This window comes from Silene latifolia, chromosome 1 (genome assembly GCF_048544455.1).
Source record: "Silene latifolia isolate original U9 population chromosome 1, ASM4854445v1, whole genome shotgun sequence".
In the NCBI taxonomy this organism is placed as follows: domain Eukaryota; kingdom Viridiplantae; phylum Streptophyta; class Magnoliopsida; order Caryophyllales; family Caryophyllaceae; genus Silene; species Silene latifolia.
Genome location: NC_133526.1, coordinates 47,438,524 through 47,460,523, shown reverse-complemented (window position 1 = coordinate 47,460,523; position 22,000 = coordinate 47,438,524). Strand labels below are relative to the sequence as shown.

At 37.8% G+C, this 22,000-nt stretch overlaps 1 protein-coding gene across 1 annotated transcript; it reads left to right on the top strand.

The window, feature by feature from the left end:
- Positions 1 to 6,300: 6,300 nt before the first annotated feature.
- Positions 6,301 to 12,247, top strand: LOC141605101 (BEL1-like homeodomain protein 8). Its single transcript, XM_074423742.1, has 4 exons — positions 6,301 to 6,855; positions 10,830 to 11,209; positions 11,308 to 11,368; positions 11,482 to 12,247. The coding sequence occupies exons 1-4, from the start codon at positions 6,397 to 6,399 to the stop codon at positions 11,902 to 11,904; spliced, it is 1,323 nt and encodes a 440-aa protein (XP_074279843.1). The 5' UTR covers positions 6,301 to 6,396; the 3' UTR covers positions 11,905 to 12,247.
- Positions 12,248 to 22,000: the final 9,753 nt, after the last annotated feature.

The following is a 22,000-nucleotide window of genomic DNA, read 5'->3' as shown; positions in this document are numbered from 1 at the left end:
ACATAAATTCTTGTTAAGATGGGTCATTTTTGTATTGAAAAGTAGTCATATTTTATCAGAAATGGGTTACATCACATATGGCCTGTCTTAAACCTTAACAAAGTAATGATCTGCTTTAGAGTATTCGCAAAGGTGAAAATCAAGCTCCCAATATAATTTTTTTTTTTTTTTTTAGTTAAAAAAACTAGGTTGATTCTTTAGGGTAGGATCAACTTATCTCATTCTTTCGAATGAGGGAGGTAAGTTGAAGTCACCGGCTATCAAACCACCCCAAAAGAGTTGGACATGAATGTCCAATAGAAGCCATGAAGTCAGCAACCTTGTTGGCTTCACGAAAGCAATGTTTAATTATCACTTCATCGAAAAAATGAAGGTCTAATTTCACATCCTTGATAATATTAAAAATTTCTCAAGGATTTTGCCAAGTACCTCAAATTGAGTTAATAACACATAAATTATCACCCTCCACAATTAACTTTGAGATTCCTAAGTATTTAGCTGCTAAAACACCCTCTTTTAAAGCAAGAGCTTCCGCAACAAGGGTACTATTGGATCCGCACTTTTTTGCTCCCAACAAAATGACTTTACCATTGTGATATTTTATAGAATATCCTAAAGCAGCTTTATTACCTTTTATTCTCGATCCGTCAAAATTTAGCTTTAGAAAACCTTTTCTAGGTTTTTCCCCACCAAATTTCTTGCTTACTAGAGTTGTTTCTAGTTGACTCTTCTATCTCGGGATTGTTGAGATCCTTAAATCTAGTCACATTCCAGGTCTTAGTGCTATTATTATATAAAGTAATAATTTTGCTGATGCTTAAATTAACATTATTAAAGATAATATCATTTCTATGAAACCATGCATTCCACCAAATAAAAATAATCTTAATGAAATCATCTTTTGGAATTAAAATTTTGAGATAATTAAGTTTCGTTAGAAAACTTTGGCTTGTAATATTATCATAATTTGACAAAAACTCGTTGAAACTAATAATTTTCAGGTCTTGGATGACAGACCCAATCAAGGGACATTCGTAAAAGAAATGATCTTTGTTTTCAATAGGACGATTATTGCACAGAACACAATGAGATGAGACATCAATATGACTCTTGAGAAGTCTATTTTTCGTTGGAAGGCCGTCAACACAGGCTTTCCAAATAAAAATTTTCAATTTCCATATCCACTGAAATTCACATTTGTCAGGAGCTTGATCGAACAAACCTTGCGCTAACCAAGTTGCTGTTTTGGTAGAGAAAATTTCATCTACGGACAACCCCCAAATGAGGGTATCTGGAATATCATTATGTGGCGGTGGAATGTTAGTAATCTGATTAACAGTATCGTTATTCACTAAACTGAATAATTTACAAACATCCCATTATTTGTCTGAGGTTATGGAATCTTTAACCAAAAGATTAGAATTACGGTTACTATCATCATCAACCATACTGCTTGTTAGTGGGTGTGAAAAATTAACCCAATTATCAGACCAAAACTTAATGTTGCTACCATTACCCACTTGCCATCTCAGTCATGGACTCATGGGGCTCCTCATTGTTGTACCAAGCTCCCCAATATTTGGGGCTCCATTGTTTTTAGGGGAGGTCCAAAAAAAAAGTAAGGCAATTTATACTCCCTCCTAGTCACTATATTGTTCCCGTTTGATATGGACACAATATTTAAGGAAAAAGGCAAACCAAAAGAGTGAGAACACCTATTATTAATTGTGGTAGAATGTGCACTGAAGCTCATGCTATATCTCTCCTCCTTTCTGTCACTGCTGATGAGGTAAAAAAGGCAATTTTTAGCATACCTGACATCAAGGCTCCTGGGCCAGATGGGTATACTAGTAAGTTTTACAAAGATGCTTGGAATGTGGTGGGCAATGATATCACAAGAGCTGTACAAGATTTTTTTACTCACAGGAAACTTCTGAAGCAAGTCAACTCAACTACCTTGACCCTCATCTAAGTGTGAAAGACCTCAAAATGTCACTCAATTCAGGCCAATAGCGTGCTGTAATGTGATCTATAAGGCCATCTCAAAGAATTTATGCTCAAGACTTGGGAATATTTTACCTGACATTGTTGACCAAAATCAGGGAGCCTTCATAAAGGGAAGAAGTATCCTAGAAAATGTTCTCATCTGCCAAGATTTGATAAGACTATATAACAGGCCCACTAGTTCTCCTAGGTGTATGTTTAAGATTGATCTACAGAAAGCCTATGATACAGTTGAGTGGGAATTTATCAATCAGCTACTGGATGCCCTGAATTTTCCTACACATTTTAAAGAGATGATCATGCAATGTGTCTCCACAGCCTCCTTCTCTTTATCACTTAATGGAGAGAATTTTGGTTTTTTCCAGGGGAAGAGGGGGTTAAGGCAAGGGGATCCTTTATCTCCGTTACTTTTCACACTTTGCATGGACTATCTAACCAGAACTATGAGCTATGCTGCAAGGAGAGGAAATTTCAAATATCATCCTCTATGCAAGGAGCTAAAAATTACTAATCTTATGTTTGCAGATGATGTTCTGATGTTTTGCAAGGGAGATGCTACTTCTATGATGCTGATTTTAAAGGCTTTCAATACATTTTCAAGAACTTCAGGCCTTAAAATTAGCCCCTCTAAGTCTAATGCTTATTTCAATGGGGTCTCTGAGACAATTAAACAAGACATCCTTAATGTGTCTGGGTTTAAGGAAGGAACCATTCCTTTCAAATATCTTGAGATGCCTATACAAACTACAAGGCTTAGGAGGAAGGACTGTGAGGTGCTGATAGAAAAGATATGTCTAAGAATTCATAGATTAGGTGCCAAAAAGCTGTCTTATGCTGGGAGACTGGTACTCATAAAAGCTGTACTTACCTCCTTGCATTCATATTGGGCATCAATTTTTATTCTACCAAAAGGAGTTATTCATAATATTGAGGCCATTTGTAGAAACTTCTTATGGGATGGGAATGTGGAGTACAGGAGAGTTCCTCTAGTGGCTTGGAAAAATATTTGCAGTCCTAAAATGGAAGGAGGACTGGGAATTCGAGACCAGGCTCTCTGGAATAAAGCCATAGTTGGGAAATTGGTGAATTGGATAGCAAAGAAAAAGGATAGCTCGTGGGTTAAGTGGGTTCACCAGCTATATATAAAGGATAGATCCTGGATGGAGTATACTCCTACCAGTGAGTCAAGTTGGGCATGGCGAAAGATTTGCAAAACAAAAGAGGACCTGGCTGAGGGATATGTTAATGGGATTTGGAGCATAGAATCCAAAGGATACACAGCTCGAGGCTGCTATGAGTGGTTGAGAGAACATGGTTCTAAGGTCAGGTGGGCGAGTATGGTGTGGAATAGATGGTCACTACCTAAACACAGCATATTCACTTGGTTAATTATGAATGAATCCCTCAATACCAAATCAAAGCTACATCGTATAGGGGTTTGTGATGAGGCAATTTGTTGTCTGTGTGCACAATCAGAGGAAACACAAGAACACCTATTTTCGAGTTGTGTTTATAGCAGCAAACTAATTAATGAATTAAACTCAAGAGGTAAAATGAGCATACCTTGGGATATGAGCCTGGAATGGGGTGTGAACAGAAGGGGAACGAAGCTTCAACGAGGAATCCAAGTTATGGTGCTGATGGCGGGAGTATACCACATATGGAATCAACGAAATAAAGCTCGAATTGAAGGAATGGTGGAGAGACCTAAGACTGTTGCCCAAAGGATCATTCATGAAGCCAAAATCCGATCTAGGAAGCTAATCAGGCAGCCGCTAGCAGCAAAGGATAGACGATGGTATGAGATGAGATTTGATGGAAAATTGGAGATGGATTATGTTAGTTGTTGAGGAAGACGAAGGATCAGGATGGGAGCTCCATTGTCTAGTGATAAAGGAAAGGGGATCGGTTTTGTTGGTGATGTTTAGAATGCAGATAGAGATAAGGAAAGAGTGTTAGGTGGTAAGGGTGATCCGGTTATTCTTGGATAACCCGAATTGATTGTACATGGACGATTTTTACTCGGTTTTTTTATATAATACTTACATTTAACCAAAAAAAAAAAAAAAAAAAAATACTTAAGGAAAAATATTAAAATAAGAGTAAAAGAGTTGTGTGAGGTTGGTGATATGAGAGAAGATGAATTATTAGTAGTTAAATAAAGAATTGTGGGGCCAAAACATAAAGGAAAGTAATAAAATAGGAGTAAAAGAGTTGTGTGGGGTTTGGTGATAGGAGAGAGAAATGAATAAAATAAGAGTAAAAGTTTCTAAAAATAGAAAGGGGGACATTAGTTGAATAATCCGTTTCGGGAAAGAGGGAACATTATAGTGACTGGGAGGGAGTATTACTTTTGGGGAGGTTCCCAAATTTTTGTGTGTGAATTGGGGAACCCCATTGTTGCATAGATGTAGTTATGAAATAAGGATGATAAATGGAAAAGTTAGTGGAAGGTGAGGTGGACGAATATGAAAAGAAAAGAGAAAATATGGGGAGCCTCACCTTTGCGGATGCTCTTTTACTAAGACGTAATGCCAATACATTATAGAATGAAGGGAATTCAAACATGTGACTTATTGCATGTCTCGATACCTCATTTTTAACCACTAGCCTAAAATCTCTTTGATAAATAATTGCCATGAAATAATGAAATAGCGTCGTAGAGGAAGGGACGATGTGTATGTGTTTCTGTAGAGGTACACCACAACACTAATAATGACGTGTTTATATCGTGAGACATGCTATTGCGAGTGTCGTGTTTGAGTTCAATAGAGTTTTTCCGTGTCTCGAGTTCCCTCCTGGCTCCTCCTAAATCTATGTGAACACTATTTTGAAATAGTTTGAAAACCAACTGAAAACAACAATTATATTCTTTTTTTTAAAAAGTATTGCGATTTTTTTTTTTTTTTTTTTTATATTGGGTGTTTGAAATATATTTTTAGTATCACATTTATGTAATGGTGGTTGATCAAAATTAACTTATTTGAATATGAAAAATACATGTAAACATAAAATTGAATTAAAGTTCTAAATGACTTATGACACATAATAATGTAATAGAGTTTGGATGCTTTGATTTTCATTTCCTAAAATAAATGGAGAGTTTATTTTCTTCTCCTATTACTTTTCAAGATGACACCTAACTCGTTAGATCGCTGCAAAAAAAATCTAGACAAGTAAAATGATAGACTCTCCGATTCTTTTAGAAAATGGAGAGGAGATCCTAGAAATTGAAGAGATTCTTTAAGTGGAATACTTAGCTTCATATTAGCTAAAGAGTTTTTGAGATAGTAGAAGATATTCATTGACAAACTCATTACTAGTTCTTAAAAGAATTAAAAAATGTTATCCATGTCAACAAAGTACGCTTAGTTTCTCACAAGTTCGTGATAAAAACTGCAGAATTAAACGTGCTGATTAGAAAGTAGTTTTAGGATGGATGATCCTCTATAAAATTTGCGAAATATTGCGCATGAAATCATGAATAATGCTTAGATTTATGATTTTCTTATAGCGCATTTGAACAAGGTTTAATTTAATATTTTTTATAGCGCATAAATTTTTTATTGAATACATTTAGAAATGAACTGAAATAAAATATCTTAAACAAAACTTACAATAAAAACAATAAGTCTACTTAATAGTCAATACTTATCAATTATACAACAAAAAAAGGATTTTTTTTTTTTGTAAAATAATGTTGACTTAATGATAAATTAATGAATAAAGCTCTTTTGAAACTTAATATTGAAAATGGATCTACATCAGCTTGGAAGATAAGTTTATCTTGAAATCACTCATTAAGCACGATTAGACCTTTATTAGTATTTAAACAAACCAACAAAGGCAAAACACAAAGATTACTTAATGTTTAAACATCACTCAATGTTTTAACGACTACGTAACATCACCAAAAATATGTATATATATAAGTAAAAAATATTTGTACCCGAACAAACTCGCTGAGTCACTCCATAACTTTAAGAATAACAAATATTTTAAGAAAGATTTTCTAAATGATTCCGCGACTTAGCTCCAAATTCATTTTTTATATTTCTCTTTCTTTGCAAATTAGTAAAGGAGTTGAATCATACAACAAACTAAAGAACAAGACAATTACGTAAACTAATTTCTGATAATTAGTTTCAAAATTCCTAGTATTACACTACTTACTTTATTTAGATAATTTATTTCCTCTTAAGCCTTATTTAAAACATTTAGAAAAAAAAAAAAAAAAACAAATATACACCACTATTCCTCCACTATATAATTCCCCCTAAATTTAGTCCAACAAACATGCCATATCAGATACGAGTAGAATCACCCTCATCCTTTCAAATCCCAAATATACCCTTTCCCACCTGATCACATCGTGCCAGTATCCATCCCACCATGGAACCACACCCTTTCCACGTTCTCCAACAAAGCAGACGCCACAAACTCCGCTTCACCCCTCTTCCTCTAACTCAAAACGACACCGTCTCATCACACCACCATCAGCAGCAGCAGCAGCAGCAGCAGCTGACGTCACCTGTCCCATCAGCACTGAACCTGTCACTCTCTACCCACGCGCGTGGTGGTAGCACTTACAGTAGTGCAACCCCAGTGGGGCCTTTCACCGGGTACGCTTCTATACTTGCCCGATCTAGGTTCCTTCGCCCTGCTCAGGAGCTTTTTGAAGGATTGTCTGTTGGTCGTTTGATGGATACGGACACGGAGACGGAGACGGACCCGGCGTTGATTACTAAAAAGATTCTGGAAGAGTCTGGGAGTTGGTTTTGTGATGACGATCAGAATGAGGATGTTTCTCGTCATTGTACTAACCCTAACCTCCTTTCTATGCTTCATCAGGTACTACTTTACTAATTTATTGCTAATGTAGCACGTTTAATTATACTCAAATAGTGTATCATCATCTTAATTTAAAGATCAAGTACTCCGTAATAACGTTATTAGCCTACTTTGGTTAGGTATAATAGTTGAGTAAAATTAATAAAAACTAAAACGTACATTCGTCTTAGTTTTCATTTTAACCTTTTAAGTCACTTTACTACTTTACGTCGTGGTTTACTGGTTTATGTATAATGTATCTTCTGCTTTAGTTTTTGAGATTGAGAATACAAATTTATATATGGAAATGATAATGCCACAACCACACAAATCAAGTCTAAGGACATGTTATTATTCGCCGTCTCACAAACACGAGTGACATTTGTAATTTTGGAGTGGTATTATGGCTTCCCTTATTAGATTGGGTGTAAATAAATTCTGTAGTCATCACTGTAACTCATCATATGCTGTTGTAATAGTAATCGGTTGAACTAATAATTGCTAGTTTTCACTAATGAATTACAGTTTTTTTCCTGTAGATCGATTGAAGAAAAAGACATTACTACAATTTATTTGGTAGGATGATAAAATATAGAGGTGATAACGAGTGTGGAAGTCGTGAATTTATTTTGGAGTGATCTAGCTGGTTACATTTTGGTATTTTAAAAAGTAGACCATTGCATGAAAATAGCGAGTAAAAGGAGTAAAAATTACTCGTATGAATGTAATAGTAATGATCGTAATTATGAGAGTAAAAATTATGAATATAACGCGTTACTTTAGTTGTGACACAAATTCTCCATCTTAAACTTTTAAGATGGGCCAAATACATAATAAATCATATGATAATAATTTTTTAGGAAATGTCAAAAATTTTGTTCTTAAATCCGTTAATGCTATGTAATAATATTAACCGGTTAAAATATAATACTTCCTCCTATTTACTATATTCTTCCCCTATTTTTTTATTCGGATTTTGTTCCTTATTTCTTTTTTTGGGTTGATTTGTGTGGTCTAAATTAAGTAGGAGGGAGTACTTTTGAAGGAGAATTGCTATTGATCTTCTCCTTTCCACCTTCTCTTTTATTAACCGGTTAAAATATACTCCCCCTATTCTAAATAACTGTCTCATTTGCCATTTCCGTCTATTCACATAACTGTCCCATTTGCCATATTTAGACATGCTTTTTACCTTCCTATTCTTAGCTCTTTTCTTTATTAGGCACCCCAACCACCCATCATATTCTAAATAACTGTCTCATTTGCCATTTCCGTCTATTCACATAACTGTCCCATTTGCCATATTTAGACATGCTTTTTACCTTCCTATTCTTAGCTCTTTTCTTTATTAGGCACCCCAACCACCCATAACCCATCATATTCAATACTTTTCATTATTTAACTCATATATTCTTACCCTATACAATAATTTTCATTATTTTAATTATATTCTTTAATTTTCGTGCCACTGACCAAATGGGACACTTATTCGGAATAGGAGGGAGTAATACTTTTGACCTCATCTACTTGTCATCCGTCCCCACATAATATATGTTAATTTAATCGATTATAAATAGCAATCCTTGTTTTAAAAATATAACGTATAATACTTTGTCTTACTTGCTCTTCAAGTGCATGCTTTTATTAGTGTTTATAGTTTTATGCAACTAATGGAAGTACATGGGGTTGACAAACTTGGTTACTTAAATACTTACCTATTATAAAACCGTCTTATCAAAGACATACTCCCTTAATTCAACAATTATCACCCCATTTTTCTAATAAATGGGAGGAGTATTATATTGAAATGGGGTGATAAAAGTTGAATGGAGGGAGTATTAGTTTATTTATAATGCATTTATCATGAGGTATTAGTAGAAACTAGGGTATACTTGTATTAATAAGAGATTTGGTTCATTTGTTTGTGAGTAATTGGATGAATTGGAAGTTGGAGTTATCTGTCTGGATATAAAAGAGTGATGAACAAGTGATGATCTGATAGTTGCTGACACTGTTGTTGGCAGGCTATTTTCTCGGGGGAACTTCTGAATAAATATATTTTATTATTAAAATTAAATTAAATATATAAAAAATAATAATGATTTATAACATATCTTCTGCAGTAGCAGTGTGACATAAAGACGTCTAGTCATGTCAAACTTATTAATCAAATCATTTTCTTCCTTTCTTACCTTCTTTAAATATTCACCTGCCTATTTTGCTTTTTATTTCCTTTACCTCCTTTTTTTTCTAACATCTTTTCACTATTTTTACTCATGCACCATTTTATTTTCAATGTCTTGCGATAAATTCTTGTTTCAGATATTCACTTTTCGTTAAATGTAATCACAATGGTACAATCAGTGTTACAGCTTATAATAATTTGTTTTTCAATAGTGGTCACATTTGAATGTAAATGGTTACAAAGTCCCGTATTATTGCTTCAGACCAAAATGGCCCATCTGAAACAAGACCAACTATTGTCTTACATAATTGTTTATTATGTAATTCTTCTGTGAGACGTTCTCATTATATAAAAGGACAACTCATTTATTAACATTAAATGAAACCATCGTACCGTATAAGACCATCTTATTCTAGAACAAATTTGTGTTGGTTATTGTACAAATAACAGAGTTACTTCCTTTAATTAATACTAGTACAAGTGCACTAGTGTGTTGCCTTAGCTTAGAGTAGTGTAGCTTTTTAGTAAATCTTGAAGACAGATGCGTTTTGTTCAAACACACTACATAGGATTGCAGTACATTAAGGTGTCTGTATAGACTACAGGAGCTATGATTAGCAAAGTAATTAATTAGGGTTATGCAGTAGTCTCAAGTTATTCCTATTGTTCAGAGGCCAAACCTTGTTTGCTAGATATACTCCCTAATAAATACGAATATGGACTAGTATTATTTTAAGATACTATAGGTGCATAAAGTCTTTTAGACGGGTGTATTACAATTGTGCTACTACTTCAGTAGTTCAGTACAAATAAATTTACAAAATTGCCATTGTAAGAGCATGGTGTTACTTTTTACTTAGGGGGTGTTTTGTTCAACTCATAAAGGTATGAGGTATGGGTTTGGAATGAGCCAAACCCATACCAAGTGTTTGTTTGGCAAAAATAGAGGTTTCATATCCATACCTCAAACCCATGAGGTATGGGTTTCTCATACCCAAGGGGGAGGTGGGTATGAGATTGATACCCATGGGTATCAAGTAAAAAAACCAAAAAACATGAAAAAACCTTAAATGGAACATTTTAAATGATTTTTTTTTTTTTTATTTATTTGATCAACTCTTCATTTTCATGATTTTTTAGTATCAAAAATAAATGTTTTTAATGTTGTATTTTAGATTTTTTCAACTTTCATGAAGTTCGGTCTCATTCCACCCAAAATTAAAACAAACACATGGTATGTGGAATCAAGTTCCAAACCCATACCACCCGGGTATGATTCCTGATTCCAAACCCATACCCACGCGCGAACCAAACACCCCATTATTTAATCTCGATATATTAGCTTTCACAACTTATTATGTTCGGGTGGGAAAGACATGTTTTGTAAATGGCTTTTACAGTGTTTTTATTTTAAAATGGTTTTACATACTAGCGTAAATAAGAGGCGAGTAATTTACCCCCAAAAACAATGAAATTCTATGGGGGGCTCGAACCCACGACCACAAGGTTAAGAGCCTTGTGCTCTACCAACTGAGCTAGACGGGCTTATTGCTAGAAGAACATTTTTACAGCTATTTATCCTCTATTAGTTTTACTGCCTGTACTTCAACAAAGAAATACATCTAAAGAGTTGATGTTAACATCAGTGCAACCCAACTAGTCTACACTCAAGTTTCTTTTCATTTACTGTAAACTAGTACTCCATGGTACTTGTATAGGTTGAACTATACGAAACATTTCTCCTAATGAAACATGTCTATCTAATTTGATAATCTCTATGTTTCCTGCCCACCCATCTGTTCAATGCTAGGTTTATAAGAAGTATAAACTTTACTGCCAGCAAATGCAATCAGCTGTGAGCTCATTTGAATCCGTGGCTGGCCTTGCAAATGCTGCCCCATTTATAAGCTTTGCTGTACGAGCCATGTTCAGGCACTTTCACTGCTTGAAAAATGCCATTCTAGAACAAATACGCGTCACCAGCAAGGGCTTTGGTGGGGTCGACTCTAGAAGAGAGCGTGACTTGGGATCCTGTCCCGATGATAACACCCCGTATGATCACAAGCAGGGTCATGGCCCAGGTTCAGGCTCAAACCTTCTCCAGCATCCTGTTTGGCGTTCCCAACGAGGCTTTCCGGATAAAGCAGTCGCTGTTCTAAGGACTTGGCTATTTGATCATTTTCTACATCCGTAAGGAATTTTCTTCAGTTAATGTGTCTAAACTTCATAAAAATGTTTTTGGGGTCAAGGCATTAACAAACATTACTTGGCTTACCCTATGATTTCAGTTATCCTAGTGATTCCGACAAGCAAATGCTAGCTCAGAAGACTGGTCTGTCGAGAAGTCAGGTTAGCTTATTGTTATGACTTATGGTGCACAATGGCTGTTTATATGCTAACTATATGAACATTAAATTAAAATTCTACAGATAGCTAATGAATCTGTTGTTTCAATTAATCAGGTATCAAACTGGTTCACCAATGCTAGAGTTCGGCTTTGGAAGCCAATGGTGGAAGAAATGCACACACTTGAGAGAAAAACTCAATGTTCTAAATCAGGCGACACCTCAAAATTCATCAACTTGTCATCCGATAACCATAACATGGTGCATCCCCATCTCTCGGAGAGGGAGTTGGAGGCAATGAATCATCGTAGAGAGCGCGAGAGTCAGTGTAAGCGCACTAGGATCGAGGAAATCACAAGAGCAGAGCAAAACAAGGAACAATTCGGCCTGGCTTGTTCCCATTTGATGCCCGGAAATCAGATGATTACCGGAGAGTTAAACCATTCTCCTGGAATAATGGCTAGTCATCAGCAAAACACAAGCGGATTATCATGGTCTCCCCAAGGCCAACTTATTCCATTCTGGCTGGCTAGACAGTAACATCACATAATGCTTCTCTCAAGTGTGTTATAGTTCCTACATAAATTCTCCTTTATTTCCGGAAAAACCTTTGAATGTACAAGGTATTACCAAGTCCAGGTTGCATGAAATGGGGTCGGTATATGTGGTGTGTCAGAAGAAGAAACTCTGGCTTTGTAAATCTAGAATTTGTAGAATTTCAGTCATGGATGTAAGGATAGATTAATGGATTGGAGCTCATTAAGATGGTTGTTGGGTTACTTGTATACTCTGAAAATGGAGTCATCTTGATCAGTTCAGTTTTAGGTAAATATGGGTTAGGAAAGAGGACCTGTTTGAAATTGGGGTTAATGTAAAGTTTCGCATATCCTATGAGCATTAAACTGTTGGAGTATGGTGTTGCTCCAATCTAAAATGTGATAATATTGTCCCATATAGGATGAATAGTGGGGGAGTTTTATCCTTATATATGAATCTACACAAGTGCACACAATCAAAAAGGTTCACACAAGTAATGAATAAGAAAATAACAATTGTGAAATGAAAGTTAACTAACACAACTATTCTAAAAACATAAACAAAAACACTAGCAAAACCGCTACCTTCTCCGGCAACGGCGCCAAAATTTGACCCGCCTAAAACGTCGCTATTTAAGACGGCCAAATTAACAATTTATATACCACAATACGTACTAATTAATACTAACTCTAAACTAGTAAAGTAGCAAGCAATGAGATCGAACCCAAGAGAAGGAGGGTTTTGCAATGGTGAATTTAAAAGAGCAACTAGAACAATTGTGACAAATTAAACAACAAACAAGTATGGAAAAAGGGGGGGTTTTTGGTTTGGTTTTCAAAAGTAACAAAAAAACAAAACAATATTCAAACAAGAGTGAGCAACAAGTAATCAAGCAATCAAGTTTTAAGATGGAAATTTATCAAATTTAAGAGAGACTTAATCCGACTCATTAAAGTGAGGCACTTTAGTTGATAAAACCAATCAATCAATCCTTCTAATTAATATTATCACCTTATTGTAGAGATTATTCTCCTAAATCTCCTTAATAATGGTCAAATGACAAGGAAATCACACTTAATCAAATAACCCAACTTATCAATCCTACTAAGTAGAAATCACATACATTGGTTAAATTAATAAGAAGATAAAAGCACTAGAGATTCAATAAGGGTAATTAGACACAATGAAATCACGATTAATGCCTAATTACAAGTTAATCCTTTATTTGCTAATTAAGCCAAGAAGAAATCACATTCATTAGCATAATAACTAGGTGTTGCAAAGATGAGATTACAAGGAAATCACACTTAATAATCCCAACAACAATAAATTAAGGAACTTGATTAATTAAGCAACAAGGAAATCACACTTAATTACTCAATGTAAACAAGGATTCCAAAATTCAAACAATAAACACAAAGGATTAATAATGATAGTGAAAATTAAGGAAAGATTAAATAGTCTTACAACCAAAGATTACACCTTTGAGCCGGATTAAGAAGAGGAGATTAGTTCTCCATAGCAGATCTAAACCCAATCAAAAGATGTAACACCCCGACCCAAACCGGGTCGGGAGCGGTTACTTATGATAGCTCACCAGGCTGTATACATGGCTCACAGATCAACACGGGTCCTTTATTGCGCATTTTGTCCTCACTCATGCGCATCCCCGGGAACCTTCCTAGGAGGTCACCCATCCTAAAACTACTCTCAGCCAAGCACGCTTAACTGTGGAGTTCTTTTGCATGGATGACCATAAAAGAAAGTGCACTTTGTTGATATGAGTAGTACTTCAAATCCCTTTAAGCACGAGTCATTTAAGCCTATCACTGGATATCATCAATTAACGTGAGGTGTTACAAAAGATGAATAATTTCCAAAATTACAACTTGATTAATTAAAGTAAGCATAAGATGTGTTAACCTAGAGGAAAACACACTATATATAGTCTAACACAACCTAATAATCGTGAGCTTAACATGAGAAAAGCCCGTAATACAAAACGGAGTAGAACCCAGAAAACTCGCACGGTGCGAGAAATGGGTGTAGATACCTCATTTCTGCACCTCCCGCAAACCACCCGATGATGATTGAGCCGCATGCTTGGTACGCGGAACGATTTGTGACAGTTCATAAGTTTATTGTCAAATGATTGCTCAAACATTTATGTCTACCTCTTAATTGTCATCGGCGCGCCGATACGGTCGTTTTGACAGTAATTAGAGTACATTTGGAGTCCGGGCCTAAAACCGTCTTCATTTTCTGATAATCGCTAAATCCCGAGTCAGAATGTTCTGGAATGTTCCGGATATTTCTATTCCATATTTCACAATCTTTTAATCTTTGGTAAAGAATTTCCCGTAATATTCACACAAAATATTAAGGAAAACAAGATTATTCCGTTATTCCATAAATTAAACACGGAAATCTTTCTTCCGCAGGAGGAAACCACTTGGGAACAGACGCAGCAGGTGCTGCGCCTCTTCCAAGGGACGCAGTGCATGCCGCGCCTCTTCCCAAGTCCTTTTCTACGTATTTTTCGTATCTTTTCATATCTTTTCGAGATTCACTTCCAAAGTCTCTCCGAAAACCCTAATTCCTTCCCGTGATTAGTATAAATAGAAGCCTTCGCTCCTCATATTTTTCACGTGAGTGTCCGCCCTACTCTTCTCCCTTTGCATTCTAGACCACGTTCTTACTTTTTGGCGCCTACGTGCTTGAACTTTCGACCACGTAAGCTCGGATCTTTCTGAGTACCAGCCTCGTTTGCATGACCGACCAATTTGACCAACTCCACCATAATCAACTTAATTAAGCTTAATCGTTTTCCTCTTAAGAGGGCACTTTCGTTACATTCGAGTCGAGCATCACTATAACATAAACTTAGTTCATCTCGTTTCGTCAAACATGATAGTCTGAGGGTGTAAATCCTTCTTTATTTATTGTTATTTACTTTTTGTAATCATCATGTAAGGTTTATGTCGAAAGTACTTCTAAAAACCGATTTGTAAAACCATGTTTAAACCCTTTTTACGGATTATCAGGAGATAGACGTCGAGAAAGGACGCAGCAACTGCTGCGCCTCTTGGAAGGGACGCAGCACCTGCTGCGCCGTGAGGCTGCCGCAGTTCCTGCTTCGTTTCTTCTTCCTTCGTCCTCTGTTAGTTTCGTTTATTTATTTTCTTTCGTCATTATTTGCTCTTGTTTCGTTCACATAATAATTCAACATATTATTAATCACTGTTAGTATGTAATTCATTGTTAAATCCCGACTTAAATCCCTTATAATCTAATATTTGCGGGTTTTCGTCATTAAAGTCAATCCGGGTTGTAGAGATTCGATTCATTCATATCGAGTTTCTGGAATTCAATCTTTGATATATTCCCACCTGTTTATTCATCATTAGTTCATCATTAATTCGTTATATTTAACCTAATTAGTTCACTCATGTCACTAATCAATCTTTCATTCATGTAATTAATTCGTTTACATTCGTCTCATCCATGTTTTATCGCTTTTATGGCTCATTCACATGTAATTAATGTATTAAATCACTTTTATCCGAGTCATATATCGTAATCAATCATTAAATTTCACCCATGAATACTAACGATTTGCAGTTCCGGCTTCACAGCCAGAACTCAGCCTTGGAACAGACGCAGCAACTGCTGCGCCTCTTCCAGAGGGCGCAGCTCTGCTGCGCCTGTTCTAGGTTGATTTCTGTCTCTGGAGTTCCGATCTGCCTTGACCTAGTTTAATTAGATTACGTATTAATCTACTACTATTCATATTATCGCCTAATATCTGTTCGTTTATTTATTCTTCTTTTTCCCAAATTATCCGTTTTAAAGGTATTTTCGACATAAATCATTAATCCGTTGTAATTATTTTAATTTTCTTCATTTTATTATTGTATTTCTTTTATCGCATTGTTTGTATGCTTCCACATGTAATCAATCTTAATTCCTACTTCGACTCAATTTGTATGTTAAACTACGTGTTTCACCGACTTAGTTAATTCTCACACGCTAGGATTAATCTAATGGATGTTGCATTGCATGCATATAATCGACAATATATCAAGTATAGATAACTTACCTAATCATTAGTAGAGGCCACTATCGAGGTGGGCGGGATTAGGTGTTCGATCAAAAGAGCTTCCTAATACGTACCCTCACCCCTTACTCCAGATCTCTGTGAACATCCGTGTTCATTGGCATCCACGAGAGTCATTATAGACATAGAATGCTAAGGGTAACGAGTTCTTGGTGTTCATGTCACTACTTTGTGTCTTGACATGGCACGAGGTATTCGAACGGTTTTCAATTTTCCACAATAAATTGGTGGCGACTCCACAAATGCAAACGCTTGTTCTTTCCCAAGCGCCCCCGTGGGCCCATTGTCCACAGTTTGGCGACTCTGCTAGGGATAATACACTTATGTGTAGCCAAAAGGGTGAAACTTGAACAAGGTTAGGGAATAGTTTGTACAAGACAATTGTCGGTTTTCATAACTCGGTCTTCCTAGATCGTTTCATTTGGCCTTCCTAGGCCCAACCCAACCCATTCGACCAATCGTCCCGTCTAAACGGTCCTAATTCTTATTTGGGCCTAAGGATGGATAACGATTGACGTCATCCATACCATGGTGCTTACTCTTGTTTGTATCAAGGACTTTCACTACTTGAGAAAATGGACTAGGAATCGGCCTTACTCTTGTTTGGTACGAGCCTCTCCACAGACTTCGGGTTTGATTGTTCGGTATGGCAACCCACCTTTTAAACCAAAATCCTTTTAAATGCACTCAACATCCCGTTATAATGCTTGTATATATGTGTGTACCTTACGTGATCACCATTTCTAAACGAAACCATGACGATTTTTGTAAAATCAAAATCCTTTTAAAATGTGAATTTCGAAAAAAGCCAACGATTAGCGCAAAACCGAGTCAAAACTCTGTCCATTTGTCGAGTCAAATTCCGGGCCCAAGCCCATTTCAAAACCTCACTTTGAGTCCACTCCTACAACTACACTATAGTTGACTAGGACACACATTTTCAAACTTTGTCATATTTTCTCACTCGACACAAGTGGCACACACCCACTTCCCAAGTCAAAACATTTCTCTCTTAGTAAGTGTGCTAGAGTGGTCGATCGTGTTTTGTTTCATCGTCGATCTCTTATCCAGTTTCCAAGATGCTTGAAACAAGCGACGCGAATTTCAACCAACTTCAGAATGGTAATGATCAAATCCTAACCGCGCTAGCTCGTCTCCAAGTCACTCAAGATCAAGTGCACGACCGCCTCGATACAATCGAAGGCCGAATTTATACCGTAGAAACGAGGTTGCCTCCTCGGAAAAGTGAAGTAGATGATGGCTTTCTGAACACCTTCGGGGAAGAAAACCCTCCCATAGGAATGACTGCAGCTGAGAAACGACTCCAATATTTGGAGGAACAATTGATGTATCTCAAAGGGGATGACATTTATAGGGAAAATAACCGTAAGTATGAGGCCGTGAGTTCCAAGTTGCCAACCAACTTCAACATGACGGATATCCCTAGATTCAAGGGGCACGAAAACCCTTTGAATCACATCCGCGCTTTCAAGGACTACATGTCTATCAAAGGCATCAAACCCTAGATGTTCCTAAGGATCTTTCCTTCATCTCTTGACACCATCCCAAAGCAATAGTTCTACTTTCTAGAACATAACAAGATCGCTACTTGGGAAGATGCCGCGATCGAATTTGCTAAGCAATATGCGGATAATGCTGAGATCCAAGTTAACATGCGCACTTTAGAGGTTCTTACCCAAAATGACAAGGAAGGTTTCACCGACTTCCTAAGTAGGTGGAGGAAGACTAGTACCCAACTAGTTGAACGCCCAGACGAAGCTACCCTCGTGGAAAAGTTCGTGGACAACCTAAAACCCATCTATGCGAATCATTTGAGGTACCAAAACATCAAAACTTTCAAAGATTTAACCGTACTAGGAACAAAGATCGAAGATGACATCCGTAAAGGGCTCTTGTCCAAAACAGTAGGCCGAGGATAGTAAGGCTCAACAAGCCGTTCTTACGACTCCACTAGCAAGACCGATGAAGTTAACCTCCTCGAGCCATCCAAGAAGAGTACCCCACTAAGGAAATTTACAAATCTTGGGGACACTAACTCCAATGCTCTAAAAAGGTTGATGAAATAAGGCAAACTCCAACCCATAGGCCCTACGCCCGAACCAGAAAAGAAATCCAAGTTCTGGGACGAGAATTCATACTGCGAATATCATAGGGGTAAGGGACATGACACAGAAAAATGCTACAAATTGAAAAATGTGCTTCAAGACATGATTGAGGATGGTCGACTACCAATACCGCCGGGAGGTAAGCCCAACAACACTCAGAATCCTCTTGGAATTCTAGTGATCACAAGTGAAGAATCCAACTTAGATTGTTCACACCTCATTTCTCCAGTCGAAAAGGAGATCCACGCTATCGAAAATGAAGGGTTCTACTCTACCATTTCCCCTACCATTACCGACTTCATCACATGGGCAAGGAGTGTGGATATGCAAGTTTTGGAATTGGAAAATGTGGTGACAACTTTACATGACCCCAATGCAACACCTAAAGAACATGCGCCACTAATTTTCTCCCAAAATGCTACTATGCATGAAGTAGTCGCCGTGGTTGATAAACTAATCGACCAAATTACACAATTAGAGGACGAGATCATGAGAATGAGGGAACTAGCTACAGTCAATGGAGTATGGGCCAATGATGATGAAGACGAGTATCTCATTGAACACTCTCTAGTCAAGGAAATAGTCCAAAATGGTGAAGACCAAGATATGGACCACCTAACTCGTTCGGGGCGTCCATATCAAAGTACTACTCAAAATGATCCAACCAACATTATCACACCAAATGATAACGAAGATGACTCTACTGACCATTTGCTAAAGCAATTACAGAAGACAAATGCTGATCTTTTAGTCTGGCAATTAGTAGCAAGCTCATTCCCACATCGCCAAGCTTTACTGCAAGCTTTGGCCAAACTAAACGTAGCACATAACTCCACACCCGACGATGTAGTCAACTTGGTCTTCCAAGAATCACCGAAGCTAAGTAATCCTATTACTTTCTCAGATGAAGACTTGCCGCCCTTTGGCGCTAGTCACAACTTGGCTCTGTACATCACTGTCGTTTGCTTAAAGAAGAATGTGCCAATGACCTTGGTGGATGATGGCTCCGCGGTCAACGGCATACCCTTAAAAACGGCATACAAACTAAGCATGAAAGAGTCGGATTGGACCCCTACCAATCAAGGTGTTCGCGCATATGATGGTACACGACGAAAGGTAGTAGGACTCGTTAACCTAACCGTAGCCACAGGGCCAATCGAGCGAAAGGTTAACTTCCAAATAGTGGACATTGAAGCTTCCTTCAACATACTTCTGGGAAGACCTTTAATTCACGCTTCCAAAGCAGTAACATCCACCCTTTACCAAAAGATCAAAATTCCACTAAATGGAAAAGTGGTGACGATCACTTCGTCGCCCATCAAAGCAATAATCGAAAAGAAGTCAAATAATCAAGTCCTTGCGCATCCAGTATATGAACTTGGGGGCTTTCAAAGCATAAATGTCATAGAAAGTGAGTTGGCGTCCCTATACTACGATCCCTACTCCAACTTGGTGGTCAACCACATACTCAAATCCCAGGGATACTTCCCGGGAATGCCTTTGAACCCTGCCCGAAGAAACATCTTCGCACCCTACTAGGAAGGCAACTAAAAAAGAATACCACTTGAACTAGGATACAAACCCACTAAAGAGGAAGTTCTCGAGATGCTCGCTCAAGTTCAAAGCCGTAAGCACGTAGGAGTCCAAATGCGACCATATCTCCCTATCCTAAATGGATACTTTGTTAGGGAAGGAAGTCAAGAACTCTTTCACGGATTTCACGAACCTTGGCACTATCTCGAAAGGAAGCTAGCCGGAATCGAGATCTTTCACGATTACTACTTCATTCCTCCAGAAACGGTTCCTACCGTCAAGGCTCGTCAAGCACCTTGCTTAGACGAACAAGCTGTTAGTCTACTATTCGGAGAAGATCGATTTGTCAGAGCCGCGCAGGATGAGATCATTACCATAATATTTCAAGACGATCACTTCAACCCTACCGCGTTAATCACAGAAACAAACGCGAACCAGCAGAAAGGATGGAGAAAATCAATCAAGTGGACCAACAATCAAGGAAGATTCTTCAAGCTCACCACTGGAGAAGGAGAGATGTTCAAGGGAGAACCAGAAGACGATGAATTTGAGTCAGAGTCAGAGTCGGAGTCAGAGTCGGAGTCTAGAGATGTTACTAGGAAGTCTCCTCCTGTCGTCGTCCCCACTCCCTTTGTTTCTCCTAGCTTAGCCTCAAATAGTAATGGTGGTTTGGGAAATGTCCCAATGACTGTCCCTTTACCGCCGCTGACCACAGATCAGATGGCTTCCTTGTTTCAACTTTTCTCAAACTTTAATATGAATAAATCAGGTTCTGCTTACTCTTTGTGTTATCTTGAATGCAATTCTGTTTACGATGATACTGAGAATGACCCAAACCCAGACTCAATTGAGATACCTCCCTACATAGACAAGGAAATACTACAAGAGGGGGAAGAGGGACCAGTAATAGAGAACACCGAACCCATCAATGTAGGAACCGAACTAGAACCCCAAGAACTTAGGATAGGGACTACCTTGAGCCCTATCGAAAGGGCCAATTTCATAGACCTCCTAAACGAATTCAAAGACGTTTTCGCTTGGTCCTACAAAGACATGCCGGGGATCGACAGGGATATCGCCGAACATAGAATCCCAATTAAGCCAGGTTTCAAGCCCGTGAAACAGAAGCTTCGTCGAATGAGGACAGAATGGGCTCTCAAGATTAAGAAAGAAGTCGATAAGCAATTCAAAGCCGGGTTTATCAAAGTTTCCGAGTACTCTGACTGGGTAGCCAACATAGTACCCGTACCCAAAAAGGATGAGAGAATCCGTGTTTGTGTTGATTTTAGAGACTTAAACAAAGCAAGTCCTAAAGATGACTTTCCTCTACCACATATCGACATATTGGTGGACAATACCGTAGATCACGCGTTACTATCCTTCATGGATGGGTACGCGGGATACAACCAAATCAAGATGGCCATAGAAGACATGCATAAGACCGCCTTTGTCACTCAATGGGGAACCTATTGCTATACGGTCATGCCGTTTGGGTTAATCAACGCCGGAGCTACATATCAACGCACCGCAACTACACTCCTACATGACATGATGCATAAAGAAGTTGAGGTATATGTAGACGACATGATTGTCAAGTCCAAGGATAGAGAGTGGCATATTGCGAACCTTCGCAAATTCTTCTCAAGGCTACGAAAGTACAACATGAGGCTCAATCCTCAGAAGTGCGCATTCAGAGTAACATCTGGCAAACTCCTGGGATACGTCGTTAGCCAACGAGGTGTAGAAATAGACCCTTCCAAGATCAAAGCTCTGATCTAAATGCCACAACCTCAAACGGAAAAAGAAGTCAGATGATTCCTGGGAAAAGTGCAATATATAAGTCGATTCATATCGAAACTCACCATGATCTGTGAACCTATCTTCAAAAAGCTCAAGAAAACAGATCACACCATGTGGGATGATGACTGTCAAAAGGCATTTGACCGGATCAAGGAGATATTAGCTAAACCACCAAAGTCTTTGATGCCACCTCAACGAGATCAACCTCTTGGTTTATATCTCACAAGAATCGAAAAAATGACCATGGGCGCCATGCTAGCTCAAACCATAGGAAAGGAAGAAAGGGCTATCTACTACCTTAGTAAGAAGTTCCTAGAGTACGAGTGCAAATATTCACAACTCGAAAAGACATGCCTCGCTCTTGTGTGGGCAACGAAGAAGCTACGTCATTACATGCTTAGCTACTCCGTCAAAATATACTCCAAAATGGATCCTGTCAAATACCTCTTTGAGAAACCGGTCCTCAATGGACGCCTAGCAAGATGGACCTTGATGCTCCCAGAGTTCGATCTCAAATAAGTGC